Genomic DNA, 14,552 nt, shown 5'->3' with positions numbered 1-14,552 from the left:
TCAGATTGTCAATTGTAAATAGCATCCAGAATCAAGTTACGCAATGTCTATGCTTTTAATTATTTTAATAAATGTGTGTGAAAATTAATCACGTTCTGTTTAAAGTTGGTCACCGTCAATCTGCTACTCTAAGCGTGCAAGTGGCATTTCTATCGTCTGACCTAACGGCAGAAGATAAACGCGCCACAATAAGACCACGAGACATATTGCTGACACTCGCCTACTTCGTTAGAGCGACAAGTCAAATAATCTGATGGTGTGTGTACCGAAGGTCTTACAGTACGCACACCACAATAATATAGCTTAAAGGTAAAGAAGCCGAAGAGGGAGATAATGAAGTGTGGCAGAAAGAAGAGTAATGAGTTGCTTAAAATGAAAACTGCAAAAGACACAACAGTGAAAGAAGTGAAGAAATTAATCCTACCTAGAAAGGAATATAGTGTAGACAAGAAAAGATCTGCACGAGATAGAAAATGGTGGAAGATAGCGTCAAACCAGCTGACAGACTAGTGGCTTTCCGCTTAATGGTCTACACATTCAGCCTGAAGGCGAGTGTAACGACAAGCAGAGACAGCTGACACTGTGTACGTGTGCTCACCTCGTCTACGAGCGCGGCGAGCTGCTCTATCGGCCTGGCTGCGAGGTCTCCCAGGATGAGGAAGCTGTTGATGTCCTCTCGCGGCACCGGCGTGCGCGCCCTCCTCACGAAGTACGCCGACTTGTTCTTCAGGCTCAGCGGGAAGGCGGACGCCACCGACAGCTGCGCCGCGTTGTTCTGCATCACCAGCAGCATCTGCAGCACGTGGCAACTTGAAGTCAGCTCTGCCGGGCAAACCGAAGTGAAACCTGAGCTATGGCCAGAGGCTAAGCACCGTCTTCAGGCCACAATTGGCCCATCGGGACCATCCGACCGCCGTATCATCCTCAGTGGAGGATGCAATAGGAGGGGCGTGTGGTCAGCACACCCCTCTCCCGGTCGTTATGATGGTTTTCTTTGACCGGAGCCGCTACTATTCGGTCGAGTAGCTCCTCAATTGGCATCACGAGGCTGAGAGCGCCCCGAAAAATGGCGGCTGGACGGTCACCCATCCAAGTGCCGACCACGCCCGACAGCGCTTAACTTCGGTGATCTCACGGGAACCGGTGTATCCACTGCGGCAAGGCCGTTGCCTCCGGAGGCTAAGGCCGTGCAAAATATCGCAGCACCTAGGCGAGGCGAACCCTTTGTTCCGAAGGGCGGCCACCTGAGTTGAATTTCGCTTGGCGACGAGCACTCTTCCAACTTTCTCGTTGCTATCGCTCTGCTACACACCATGGCATCGCAGTCTTCACACACAGTGGGTGCGTGGGAAGTTCTTCATAATCATGCGTGTGGAATTATATGCTATGCCATTATATTTATGGTGAGAGAGGCAAACGAGATAGCTAAAATTTCATTAAAAAGTGTGCCTGAGAGGGTTGCCGGAGCCACTAGCTATCCCTCTTACATACTAAAGAAAATAAAGGAGGGGGAAGACATAGCTACAAGTACTTTCAAAGGCTCCAATACTTCAGTGAAGACGTGGAAGAATGAGAAAAAGAGTAATGAAAATTATATTTAGATTATATTGATGAACAGGTTGTCAGAGGACTCATACACAATTTCCACATGACAAATGTTCTTCGTTTATACTGTCAATATTGTGAAACGTCCCCTTAAATTAGTGAATTACTGTGCTGGTAAACCCCTTACGTTATTTGATTTTCAAACAGCTCAGCAAAACTGAACGTACTCAGACATTTCGCTCTTTACCTATTCTGATCAACACTAAACTGACACACAATATTTTTTTAGCGCAACGCAATCTGATTTTCAATAATCTCTACAAAAGAGTGGCCCTGACTAACATTAACCTATACCTTTTGCAAATCACTTACCTCACAAAAATCTTCATTACTCGAACTACTGCAATACAGCGAGCGCCACTACTGTCAGCTAAATAACAGATTCAAACTACTGAAGGCACTAACTACTGATAGGCATAGTTAGCAAATGAAAGATTTTGATAGAGAACAAACAATGTATTTACCTTAATAGTGTTCAAAGGTCATAATATATAGCAGTTCATGACATCTAGTCTCACAAATTTACTATCTCTGATGGACATACGTCCAGATCATCCGCTCTCAACACTCCGCCATCTCTCTCCCCACATCCACCACTGCTGGCGGCTCACCTCCAACTGCGCAACGCTACGCGCTGTTAACAGCCAACAGCCCAACACTACAATAGCGAATATTACAACAATCCCACCCAGCCACAGACTGCACACAGCACAGCCAGTGATTTTCATACAGAGCGCTACGTGGCGTTACCAATATAAAAACCTAAACAGCCGACTTACAGTTGTACTAAGCGACATTGCCCACTACACCATATCTTTTTGCTTTTTTTTTATCAGATTTGCTTCTGCTAGTGTGTTGGCAGACTTGTTTCTTTTTCTTTTTTTGTTAGTTCTTTGTTACCGTGATTAGTTCTTTTTGTGTTTGTAGTAAGAAGCTATTGTCTTTTGGACGTTTATATTTCTCGAATTATTGGTGGTACCGACATAACCTTCTAATACATTCGTTTGCAAACTCACTAGCTGTAGCTTATGAGTTCCGCAAGATACGCGATTGCACATAGGCTTCAGCTAGCGAAATGCACTTCCCCACGAAATAGTGGCCGTTCACAATGTGTTGTCTTTACCACTACCGTTGTCTCTTCCCCTGATATTCCGTATACACAGGTATAGGTCAAGTTATTTTGTGCGCATACAGTGCAGTCATAAATTGCACAGTGATGGAATGAGAACGATTTCCCACAGAAGGAGCGCCGAAGTCTACACCCACAGCCATATTATGCAGACCACTGTGAAGTACATGGAAGGGGGTATTTCCACCACAACATGTTAGGGTTTCTTCCCGTCACTTTCGTGTAAGGAATGACGTAAGAATGCTTAGACGCGTCTATGGACGCTGTATTTAAGCTAATCATGTCCTCACGGTACTTTTGTGGGCAATAAATAGGACACTACGGTATATTCTTACATTTCTGAGTACTTCTTCTTAATACTTTGTATGACAGTACCTACTTATGTAATTATAGTTGGTAGTGACTTCAATCTGCCCTCGGTATACTGGCGAAAACGCACGTTTAAAATCGGTGTTAGGCATCAAACATAACCCGATATCATAAAAACGCTTTTTCGGAAAATTATCCTGTATAAGTAGTTCATGAGCCCACTCCAATTCCAAATGGTTGCGCAAACATACTCGACCTCTTAGCAACAAATAATCCTGAGTAAATAAGGAACATCATGACAGATACATAGATTAGTGACCACAACGTCGTTTTAGCGAGGCTGAATATCGTAACATCTAAAACCGCGAAAAACAAACGCAAAAAACATCTACTTAAAAAAATCAGAAAGAATTCACTTAACGCCTTCCTAAGAGACGGCCTCCACTCCTTCCCAACTAACTACGTAAGTGGAGACCAGGTGTGACTCAGATTCTAAGAAACAGTATCAACAACAATTGAGTGATTTATAACAAAGAAATGAGCAAGAGTGGAAATTAATTCCCATGGTACACGAAACATGTCAGAATTCTGTTGCAGAAGAAACGAAAAAAACGCGCCAAGTTTAAAATAACCCAAACTCTCCAAGTTTGGCGACGCTTTACAGAAGCTGGGAACGTAGTGCACATCTCAAGGCGAGATGATATTAATATTTTCCACAACGAAACTCTGTCTTGAAATCTGGAAAAAAATCCAAACAGACGCTAGTCGTACGTAAAGCGCACTAGCGGCAGGACATTCTCAGTACCTTCACTGTGCGATAGCAATGATAATATTACTGATGACAGTGCCAGTAAAATCCTTCTTCTCATGCGTTCTACTTACTTACTAGTCTTGTCTGTAATGGGTCCAGCACGCTTGAAAAAAATTCCAGGATGGGCTGTACAAGTGTTTTGTAGGTAGATAGCTTGCACATAGGTCCCTGGTGAAGATGTCAATGGACACCAAAACTGCGGATGAAGGTACCAGTGCGTGTTAAAGGACACCCCTCTGCACGGTTACTCTGTCCCTGTCACGGCAGTCATTGAGCCCAGACGCTGGTACAAGCTTCGCAGAACGACAGAGACGCGTCTCGCAATGAGTGTATCATATACTTCCTGACACTTGCCGACTGCACGAAGCTTATGTCTTTTCCTGAACACAACATGTCGCTTGTTAAGTCCATAGTTGCGAATAGTTGCACGAGTGACCTTTCTGATCTTTTATCATGGCGTTCGTGGGACAAATAGGCTTATAGTGTTTACAGTTTGTCGAATGCTGTTACTGGAATTGTTTATAGTCAGAACTGGGGTACCCTTCGAAGACGTACAGCCTCAGTAATAAACGTAGTAAATTATGGGGTTACCTGTACTATAAGTCTCTATGGAACTTCATTCATGACGGATGCCATCTGGCTCTAACCCATTCCCAAATTTTAATTTCCTCATCGTCACAGCAATCTGGTTTTGCGCAAATACACTCCTGGAAATTGAAATAAGAACACCGTGAATTCATTGTCCCAGGAAGGGGAAACTTTATTGACACATTCCTGGGGTCAGATACATCACATGATCACACTGACAGAACCACAGGCACATAGACACAGGCAACAGAGCATGCACAATGTCGGCACTAGTACAGTGTATATCCACCTTTCGCAGCAATGCAGGCTGCTATTCTCCCATGGAGACGATCGTAGAGATGCTGGATGTAGTCCTGTGGAACGGCTAGCCATGCCATTTCCACCTGGCGCCTCAGTTGGACCAGCGTTCGTGCTGGACGTGCAGACCGCGTGAGACGACGCTTCATCCAGTCCCAAACATGCTCAATGGGGGACAGATCCGGAGATCTTGCTGGCCAGGGTAGTTGATTTACACCTTCTAGAGCACGTTGGGTGGCACGGGATACATGCGGACGTGCATTGTCCTGTTGGAACAGCAAGTTCCCTTGCCGGTCTAGGAATGGTAGAACGATGGGTTCGATGACGGTTTGGATGTACCGTGCACTATTCAGTGTCCCCTCGACGATCACCAGTGGTGTACGGCCAGTGTAGGAGATCGCTCCCCACACCATGATGCCGGGTGTTGGCCCTGTGTGCCTCGGTCGTATGCAGTCCTGATTGTGGCGCTCACCTGCACGGCGCCAAACACGCATACGACCATCATTGGCACCAAGGCAGAAGTGACTCTCATCGCTGAAGACGACACGTCTCCATTCGTCCCTCCATTCACGCCTGTCGCGACACTACTGGAGGCGGGCTGCACGATGTTGGGGCGTGAGCGGAAGACGGCCTAACGGTGTGCGGGACCGTAGCCCAGCTTCATGGAGACGGTTGCGAATGGTCCTCGCCGATACCCCAGGAGCAACAGTGTCCCTAATTTGCTGGGAAGTGGCGGTGCGGTCCCCTACGGCACTGCGTAGGATCCTACGGTCTTGGCGTGCATCCGTGCGTCGCTGCGGTCCGGTCCCAGGTCGACGGGCACGTGCACCTTCCGCCGACCACTGGCGACAACATCGATGTACTGTGGAGACCTCACGCCCCACGTGTTGAGCAATTCGGCGGTACGTCCACCCGGCCTCCCGCATGCCCACTATACGCCCTCGCTCAAAGTCCGTCAACTGCACATACGGTTCACGTCCACGCTGTCGCGGCATGCTACCAGTGTTAAAGACTGCGATGGAGCTCCGTATGCCACGGCAAACTGGCTGACACTGACGGCGTCGGTGCACAAATGCTGCGCAGCTAGCGCCATTCGACGGCCGACACCGCGGTTCCTGGTGTGTCCGCTGTGCCGTGCGTGTGATCATTGCTTGTACAGCCCTCTCGCAGTGTCCGGAGCAAGTATGGTGGGTCTGACACACCGGTGTCAATGTGTTCTTTTTTCCATTTCCAGGAGTGTAGATAGCAGCAGTTCGGTCTAAGTGTTTTTGGTAGTACAGTAGTTAGAGCGAGTTCTTCATTATCGTTGAATGAATTATTGTGCAGGTGGAGTTTGTTCAGCAGGAATGCTGATGTTAGCCGCAATTTCTTTATCATGCTGACATCACCCGCTTGTAATGCGAATAATACCCTGATGTACTTACTCTTTTAGAGAAGGTGTCTATGAGCACCTGCGGATATCATACTGCAGTTAGTGTTTGCCCAGTTCAGATAAATATTATTCTGTCTTATTATAGTGGTTGAGAGGTATACGTCACTCCGCTGTAGTGAATCGTTGACGGAGACGTCTTGTAGCAGTAACTGAGTTACGAGTACAGGGCACTCGCATTCAACTAATATCTGTGTGTTATTAGTGACAGATTTTGAAGAATATAGTCCTCAGCTCGTGGTCGTGCGGTACCGTTCTTGCTTCCCACGCCCGTGTTCCCGGGTTCGATACCCGGTGGGGTCAGGGATTTTCTCTGCCTCGTGATGACTGGGTGTTGTGTGATGTCCTTAGGTTAGTTAAGTTTAAGTAGTTCTACGTTCTAAGGGACTAATGACCATAGATGTTAAGTCCCATAGTGCTCAGAGCCATTTGAACCATTTTATGGAGAACATAAACACAATCAAAACGACTGCTACGTGTAGGATTCAGATAATGATAGCAGTTTGATACTGAAACATGGTAGTTTGAGAAAAGTATAGTCGAAGGGGTACACTTCCGTAAGTAAATAATTCTCACAGACTCGCATTTAAGATAATTTCTTAACAGGTCGTTCTATCCACGTCAGCGGAAGAGTCTTCACATTTATAGAATACATGATGTTTTTCGGCTGTTATAGAAGAACCTTACCATTTCCAAAAGAAACAAAATGAATGTAAGCAGGCCAAGCCAAACAATTAACTCTGAAAGCAAAATTAGATGGAAAATCAGTTCTACAATAACAATTTCTTCAGTCACATGCATCGTCGTCTTCATTGGCGGCTCCTAAGAAATCAGATCTACGATGGTGAAATTCCAAAGATGGTGTAGAAAGCAGAAGAACATACAGTCGAAACGTATTTACTCCGGTACAGCAGCGTGTTGTACAGGTTACAAATCGAAGAAACCTCCTGAGTGATAACTCAAGACTACTGCTAGATGGAGTACTGCATCTGGGCGCAGCTGTGCTTTCTGGAGGATCAATGTGTTTTGCTCACTCACCATTGGCTCCGGCTTGTTGAGGAAGTCCATGACGATCTGGCGGAACTCCTCGGTGGCCATGACGCGCCCCCACTTCTCCGGCTTCAGTTTGAGAGTCTTCTGCACGTAGCTGCCCAGGAACTCCACCCGCGGGTCAGGCCCGCCTTCCGACGCCATTGCGTCCGTCAGTTTACCTGCAGGTAAAAGACAGCGTTTATAAATTAAATAGACGAGCCCAGTAAATAAATATCCAAGGTTAAGTCGCTTCTTTGTACAGCTGGCAACAATGTCATTATATCTAATACTTGCATAACTTCCTCAATTCTCCAGGTGTTAGAAATTTGACGTTGAAATGGCAGCATCTATTTGTTGTTGTTGTGGTCTTCAGTCCTGAGACTGGTTTTATGCAGCTCTCCATGCTACTCTATCCTGCGCAATTTCTTCATCTCCCAGTACCTACTGCGACCTACATCCTTCTGAATCTGCTTGGTGTATTCACCTCTTGGTCTCCCTCTACGATTTTTATCCTCCACGCTGCCCTCCAATGCTAAATTTGTGATCCCCTGATGCCCCAGAACACGTCCTACCAATCGGTCCCTTCTTCTAGTCAAGTTGTGCCACAAACTTCTCTTCTCCCCAATCCTATTCAAAACCTCTTCATTAGTTATGTGATCTACCCATCTAATCTTCAGCATTCTTCTGTGGCACCACATTTCGAAAGCTTCTATTCTCTTCTTGTCTAAAATATTTATCGCCTATGTTTCACTTCCATACATGGCTACACTCCATACAAATACTTTCAGAAACGACTTCCTGACACTTAAATCTATACTCGATGTTAACAACTTTCTCTTCTTCAGAAACGCTTTCCTTCCCATTGCCAGTCTGCATTTTATATCCTCTCTACTTCGACCATCGTCAGTTATTTTGCTCGCCAAATAGCAAAACTCCTTTACTACTTTAAGTGTCTCATTTCCTAATCTAATACCCTCAACATCACCCGACTTAATTCGACTACATTCCATTATCCTCGTTTTGCTTTTGTTGATGTTCATCTTATACCCTCCGTTCAAGACACTGTCCATTCCGTTCAACTGCTCTTCCAAGTCCTTTGCTGTCTCTGACAGAATTACAATATCATCGGGGAACCTCGAAGTTTTTATTTCTTCTCCATGGATTTTAATACCTACTCCGAATTTTTCTTTTATTTCCTTCACTGCTTGCTCAATATATATATTGAATAACATCGGGGAGAGGCTACAACCCTGTCTCACTCCCTTCCCAACCACTGCTTCCCTTTCGTGCCCCTCAACTCTTATAACTGCCATTTGGTTTCTATGCAAATTGTAAATAGCCCTTCGCTCCCTGTATTTTACCCCTGCCACCTTCAGAATTTGAGAGTATTCCAGTCAACATTGTCAAAAGCTTTCTCTAAGTCTACAAATGCTAGAAACGTAGGTTTGCCTTTCCTTAATCTAGCTTCTAAGATAAGCCGTAGGGTCAGTATTGCCTCACGTGTTCCAATATTTCTACGGAATCCAAACTGATCTTCCCCAAGGTCGGCTTCTACTAGTTTTTCCATTCGTCTGTAAAGAATTCGCGTTAGTATTTTGCAGCTGTGATTTATTCACATCTGTCAACACCTGCTTTCTTTGGGATTGGATTTATTATATTCTTCTTGAAGTATGAGGGTATTTCGCCTGTCTCATACATCTTGCTCACCAGATGGTAGAGTTTTGTCAGGATTGGCTCTCCCAAGGCCGTCAGTAGTTCTAATGGAATGTTGTCTACTCCCAGGGCCTTGCTTCGACTCAGGTCTTTCAGTGCTCTGTCAAACTCTTCACGCAGTATCATACCTCCCATTTCATCTTCATCTACATCCTCTTCCATTTCCATAATATTATCCTCAAGTACATCGCCCTTGTACAGACCCTCTATATACTCCTTCCACCTTTCTGCTTTCCCTTCTTTGCTTAGGACTGGGTTTCCATCTGAGCTCTTGATATTCATGCAAGTGGTTCTCTTTTCTCCAAAGGTCTCTTTAATTTTCCTGTAGGCAGTATCTATCTTACCCCTCGTGAGATAATCCTCTACATCCTTATATTTGTCCTCTAGCCATCCCTGCTTAGCCATTTTGCACTTCCTGTCAATCTCATTTTTGAGACGTTTGTATTCCTTTTTGCCTGCTTCATTTAGTGCATTTTTATATTTTCTCATTTCATCTATTAAATTCAATATTTCTTCTGTTACCCAAGGGTTTCCACTAGCCCTCGTCTTTTTACTTACTTGATCCTCTGCTGCCTTCACTACTTCATCTCTCAAAGCTACCCATTCTTCTTCTACTGTATTTATTTATATATTTATATATTTATTTATTTATTGTTCCGTGGGACCAAATTAAGGAGAAGTCTCCATGGTCATGGAACGAGTCAATACATGAAATTATAACACGATAGTAGAAACAGATAAAATGAAATATAAGTAACATATTCAGGCGACAATTCGTAAGTTTAAATAAAGAAAATGTAACACTGGAATCTGCTTAATTTTTCAGCTCTTCCAGGAGCTCCTCGTCAGAATAGAAGGAGTGAGCTATGAGGAAACTCTTCAGTTTAGACTTAAAAGTGTTTGGGCTACTGCTAAGATTTTTTAGTTCTTGTGGTAGCTTTTGAAAATGGATGCAGCAGAATACTGCACTCCTTTCTGCACAAGAGTCAAGGAAGTGCCTTCCACATGCAGATTTGATTTCTGCCTAGTACTAACTGAGTGAAAGCTGCTAACTCCTGGGAATAAGCTAATACCGTTAACAACAAACGACATTAAAGAAAATATACACTGTGAGGGCAATGTCAGAATTCCCAGACTATTGAATAGGGGTCGACAAGAGGTTCTCGAATTTACACCACACATAGCTCGAACAGCCCGTTTTTGAGCCAAAAATACCCTTCTTGAATCAGAAGAATCACCCCAAAAAATAATATCATATGACATAAGCGTATGAAAAAATGCGAAGTAGACTACTTTCCGTGTTGAACTGTCACTTATTTCAGATACTGTTCTAATGGTAAATAAAGCAGCATTTAGTTTCTGAACAAGATCCTGAACATGGGCTTTCCACAACAGCTTACTATCTATCCGAACGCCTAGGAAATTGATCTGTTCCGTCTAGCTTATAATATGCTCTTTCTGTCTGATCAAAATATGGGTTCTTGTTTAATTGTGAGTTAGAAACTGCAAAAACTAAGTCTTATTGTGATTTAGCATCAAATTATTTTCCACAAGCCACGAACTTATTTCATGAACTGCATTATTTGATACTGTTTCAATATTACACACAAGATCCTTCACTACCAAGCTGGTGTCATCAGCAAACAGAAATATTATTGAATCATCTGTAATACTAGAAGGCATATCATTTATATGAATAAGAAACAGCAGTGGCCCCAGCACCGACCCTTGGGGAACGCCCCACTTAACAGTGCCCCATTGTGACTGAACATCACCACCACTCTCAATATTGCGGAGAATTACCTTCTGCTTTCTGTTCTTAAAGTAAGAGGCGAACCAATTGTAAGCTACTCCCCTTACTCCATAATGGTTCAACTTCTGCAGTATTATTTTGTGGTCAACACAGTCAAAAGCCATCGTTAAATCAAAGAAAACACCTATCGTTCGCAACCTTTTATTTAATCCGTCCAAACCCTCACAGAGAAAAGAGAATATAGCATTTTCAGTTGTTAAACCATTTCTAAAACCAAACTGAACATTTGACAGCAAATTATGTGAATTTAAATGCTCCAGTAACCTTGTATATACAACCCTCTCGTAACTTTAGCAAACACCGATGGCATAGAAATAGGTCTATAATTGTCAACATTATCCCTGTCTCCCTTTTAATAAAGTGGCTTTATTACCGAGTACTTTAATCGGTCAGGAAACCGACCACTCCTAAAGGAAAAGTTACAGATATGGCTAAGTACTGAGCTAACATACATAGAACATTACTTCAGTATTCTGCTAGATACCCCGTCATATCCATGAGAGTTCTTGGTCTTTAGTGATTTAATTATTAACTCAATCTCCCTCTTGTCAGTATCATGGAGGAGCATTTCAGGTAAATCTCTCGAAATGTCTCGTTTATTGTACGTGGCTGGGTAACAGACGCTGTATTTTATGGAAATCTCGATTCTGTTTATTGTGAAGTTGTCGTTTCGAGACTTTCAAAGGACGAAAACGCGATCTTCCTGATGAAAGAAAGAGTGGAAGACTTTCTGTACTCACTTCTCACATTGTTCAATTAGTGAAGAAAACATCCCTGCAGGGATATAACCACGAATTCCACTATAACACACTGATTCATATAGACGGATTAGGTTATTGGAAATCGCAAGCGAGCTTGATGGTGCATGTGGAATATCGAAACTGCTGACTAAAAGTCACGACCGAAATTCAGTGCCGCAGATGTTTCTCAATCCCGACGAGTTACAGAGAGACGACTCACAATTCTCGTAAAATCTCGAAGCTCGTAGAATTTCTAATACTCCCTATTCTCGATTTTGACGATGCTATACTTCAAGGACTTTCGTACGAAAATTCTCGCAGGCTTGAACTGGCGATGAATGCTTGCGTCCGATATTTTGTGGCGGCGTTCGTAGCGACAAGCAATTCGCTGTAGAAACGGCTTACGAAGTCACCGCCACACTTTTAATAGCGGGCCGACCGGTCCGCTGGAACAGTGAACAGAAAGATGAAAACCCAAACACTCTGATTAAATAAAAGTCGGTACTTATCTTTATTAACGAAGATACAGAAACACAGTAGTGAACTCCGTGTCTACAGAAATCTGTCTAGTTCGAGTCGGAGCAGCTAGGTCAGCGTCGGCTGACGACAAAGCGAGCGTCGACGGCGGGGGAGGGGTCTGGCCGCAGGCGTAGCGGACGAGACCGGGGCGGAGACTGTTGTCGGTGGCAGTCCACGGTCCGCACCCCAGCATTGGCTGCGCGGGGCCTCGGGAAACACCGACTGAAAACCGAGGTCAGGGTGCACGCCTGTGACCACGGGCGCAGCTTCTGGTACTGGACGCGACGGGGCGTCGGGACTCACGAAGAGAGGCAGCGTCTCCTGACGCTGCGTCGACGGCTGCTGAGTGGGCGCCGGACAAGGCGCTGCGGTGTCAGACTCCTTGGGGGTGCCCAAGGAAAGCGGCTGCAGGACAGCCTGCACAGCCACCGCTTGGGCGCTTGGGAAGGCGGCCCGGCTGAGGGGTCGACGTCCATCAGCTCCGAAGGCGGTGGCGACTGAAGAGGGACCGCAGGCGCCGGAGCGACCACCTGGGGCGCTCCCGGATGAAGCTGCGCGGGAGGCATCAACGGGACGGGCTGTCGGCGTGGTAGCGGCGACGGCTGCTGCTGCTGCCCTGGGGGCGGCAGCGAAGTCGGAAGGCGCGGCTGGAACCCGCCGCGGACCAAATCTGTGGACAAAGAACGAGCGGCAGAAACCGGGCGGCCAGCGCGGCGCAACTGGTTCTGATGCCTCCTGTGCACCCTAGTAGCACCTTGAACAGTATAAAAACCGCGACCCTGGACACTTATCACGGTACCACGTTCCCAACGACGGCGACCATGATACACTCTGAAAAAAACGGCGTCGTTGCGCTGAAAACGCGTGCGATGCTCAGAAGCGGCGGGTCGATCCGGGGGGTGCAACAACTGTAGTAGGGTGCGATGACGACGGCCGTGGAGAAGCTCCGCAGGCGAAGGGCCGTCGCGTGGCGTGGTCCGGTACGACGACAGGAACGTGATGAGGGCCTGCTGACGAGAGTGCGTAGCACGAAGGCGGTCCATATGATCCTTGAATGTGCGTACAAAACGTTCCGCTGCACCATTCGATTGAGGGTGGAACGGCGGAGTAAGAACATGGCGAATGCCATTGGCAGAACAAAAACTTTCAAATTCAGCAGAGGTAAATTGTGGACCATTGTCAGACACTAAAACTTCTGGAAGACCCTCAATACAAAAAATTCAAGTCAACGCCTGTATAGTTTGTGCAGACGTTGTAGACTGCATGGGCACAACAAACGGAAAATTACTAAATGCATCTATCACGATGAGCCAACGAGAATTCCAATATGGACCAGCGAAATCAATATGTACTCGCTGCCAGGGACCGGCAGGGCGTGCCCACTCAAAATAGCGTTGAGGCGGAGCAGCTTGGTGTTCGGCACACGTCGAACAATCTGTAGACATCTGCGTAATCTGCTTATCAATGCCGATCCATGTACAATGACGGCGGGCAAGCTGCTTGGTACGGACCACTCCCCAATGACCTTGATGCAACAAGTCGAGGACCTTGGATTGGAGCACTTGGGGAACCACTACACGAAGCTGGTCATTCTCGGTGCGTAACAGCAAAACTCCGTGCGAAACAGACAACAGATGACGTTGCGGATAATAGCGACGAACCACAGGATCCGATATGTCCTTTGCCTTGGACGGCCAACCACGTTGAACAAAACGTAATAGTAAACTCAGATGAGGATCCGTAGCTGTCTCACGTGCCACCTGACGATAATCAATCGGAAAATCCCGGAGGGATTGATGTTCATCGGCGTCAATCTGATGGCAAGAGTCGTCAGAGGAATCGAAGACATCATCCGCAGCAATCGGCAATCTAGAAAGCGCGTCAGCGTTTGCATGCTGAGCTGTAGGGCGATACAGTATCTCATACTGGTATTGTGATAACAAAAGAGCCCAACGTTGTAGTCTCTGAGCTGTCCGCTGAGGAACTGGTTTAGACGGATGAAACAGTGACGTCAGGGGCTTGTGATCTGTTACTAAATAGAATAGTCTACCACAGAGGTAGTGATGGAATTTTGTGACACCGAACACAATAGCCAACGCTTCCTTGTCCAATTGGCTATAATTACACTGAGCTTTGTTTAGCAATTTAGATGCGAACGAAATAGGACGTTCGGTGTTACCGACTCGGTGAGACAACACAGCACCGAGGCCGAAAGAAGAGGCATCACAAGCTAACACCAGAGGCTTGTTAGGGTCGTAATGGACCAGACAACGATCATTCAATAAAGCCTCTTTAAGGTGCTGAAAGGCTGATTGGCAATCAGCTGACCACACAAACGGAACATTCTTACGGCGGAGGCTATGCAACGGTGCAGCAATCTGTGAAGCATTAGGTATAAACCTAATATAATACGTCAATTTGCCAAGAACTGCTTGCAGTTCATGCAGATTGCGAGGGGCGGGCAAATCACGAATAGCTGCTAAATGTGACTGGGAGGGATGAATGCCTTGAGCATTAATAACATGTCCCAGATACTCCAACTCCGTAAGGAAAAATGAACATTTATC

At 45.7% G+C, this 14,552-nt stretch overlaps 1 protein-coding gene across 1 annotated transcript in view; it reads right to left on the bottom strand.

Annotated features, from left to right (window-relative positions):
- The window catches only part of LOC124606003 (dynein beta chain, ciliary), an 809,537-nt gene that overhangs the window by 756,764 nt on the left and 38,221 nt on the right, over window positions 1-14,552 (bottom strand). Inside the window, exons 2-4 of the mRNA XM_047137965.1 lie at window positions 12,365-12,655; window positions 7,207-7,379; window positions 599-793 (exon numbers count right to left, since the gene is read on the bottom strand). Of these exons, the coding sequence (XP_046993921.1) occupies window positions 599-793; window positions 7,207-7,379; window positions 12,365-12,655 (659 nt within the window). The remainder of the gene's footprint in view (window positions 1-598; window positions 794-7,206; window positions 7,380-12,364; window positions 12,656-14,552) is intronic.

Source organism: Schistocerca americana, chromosome 3 (assembly GCF_021461395.2).
Source record: "Schistocerca americana isolate TAMUIC-IGC-003095 chromosome 3, iqSchAmer2.1, whole genome shotgun sequence".
Lineage (NCBI taxonomy): Eukaryota > Metazoa > Arthropoda > Insecta > Orthoptera > Acrididae > Schistocerca > Schistocerca americana.
This window is presented reverse-complemented; position numbering and strand designations above follow the sequence as displayed.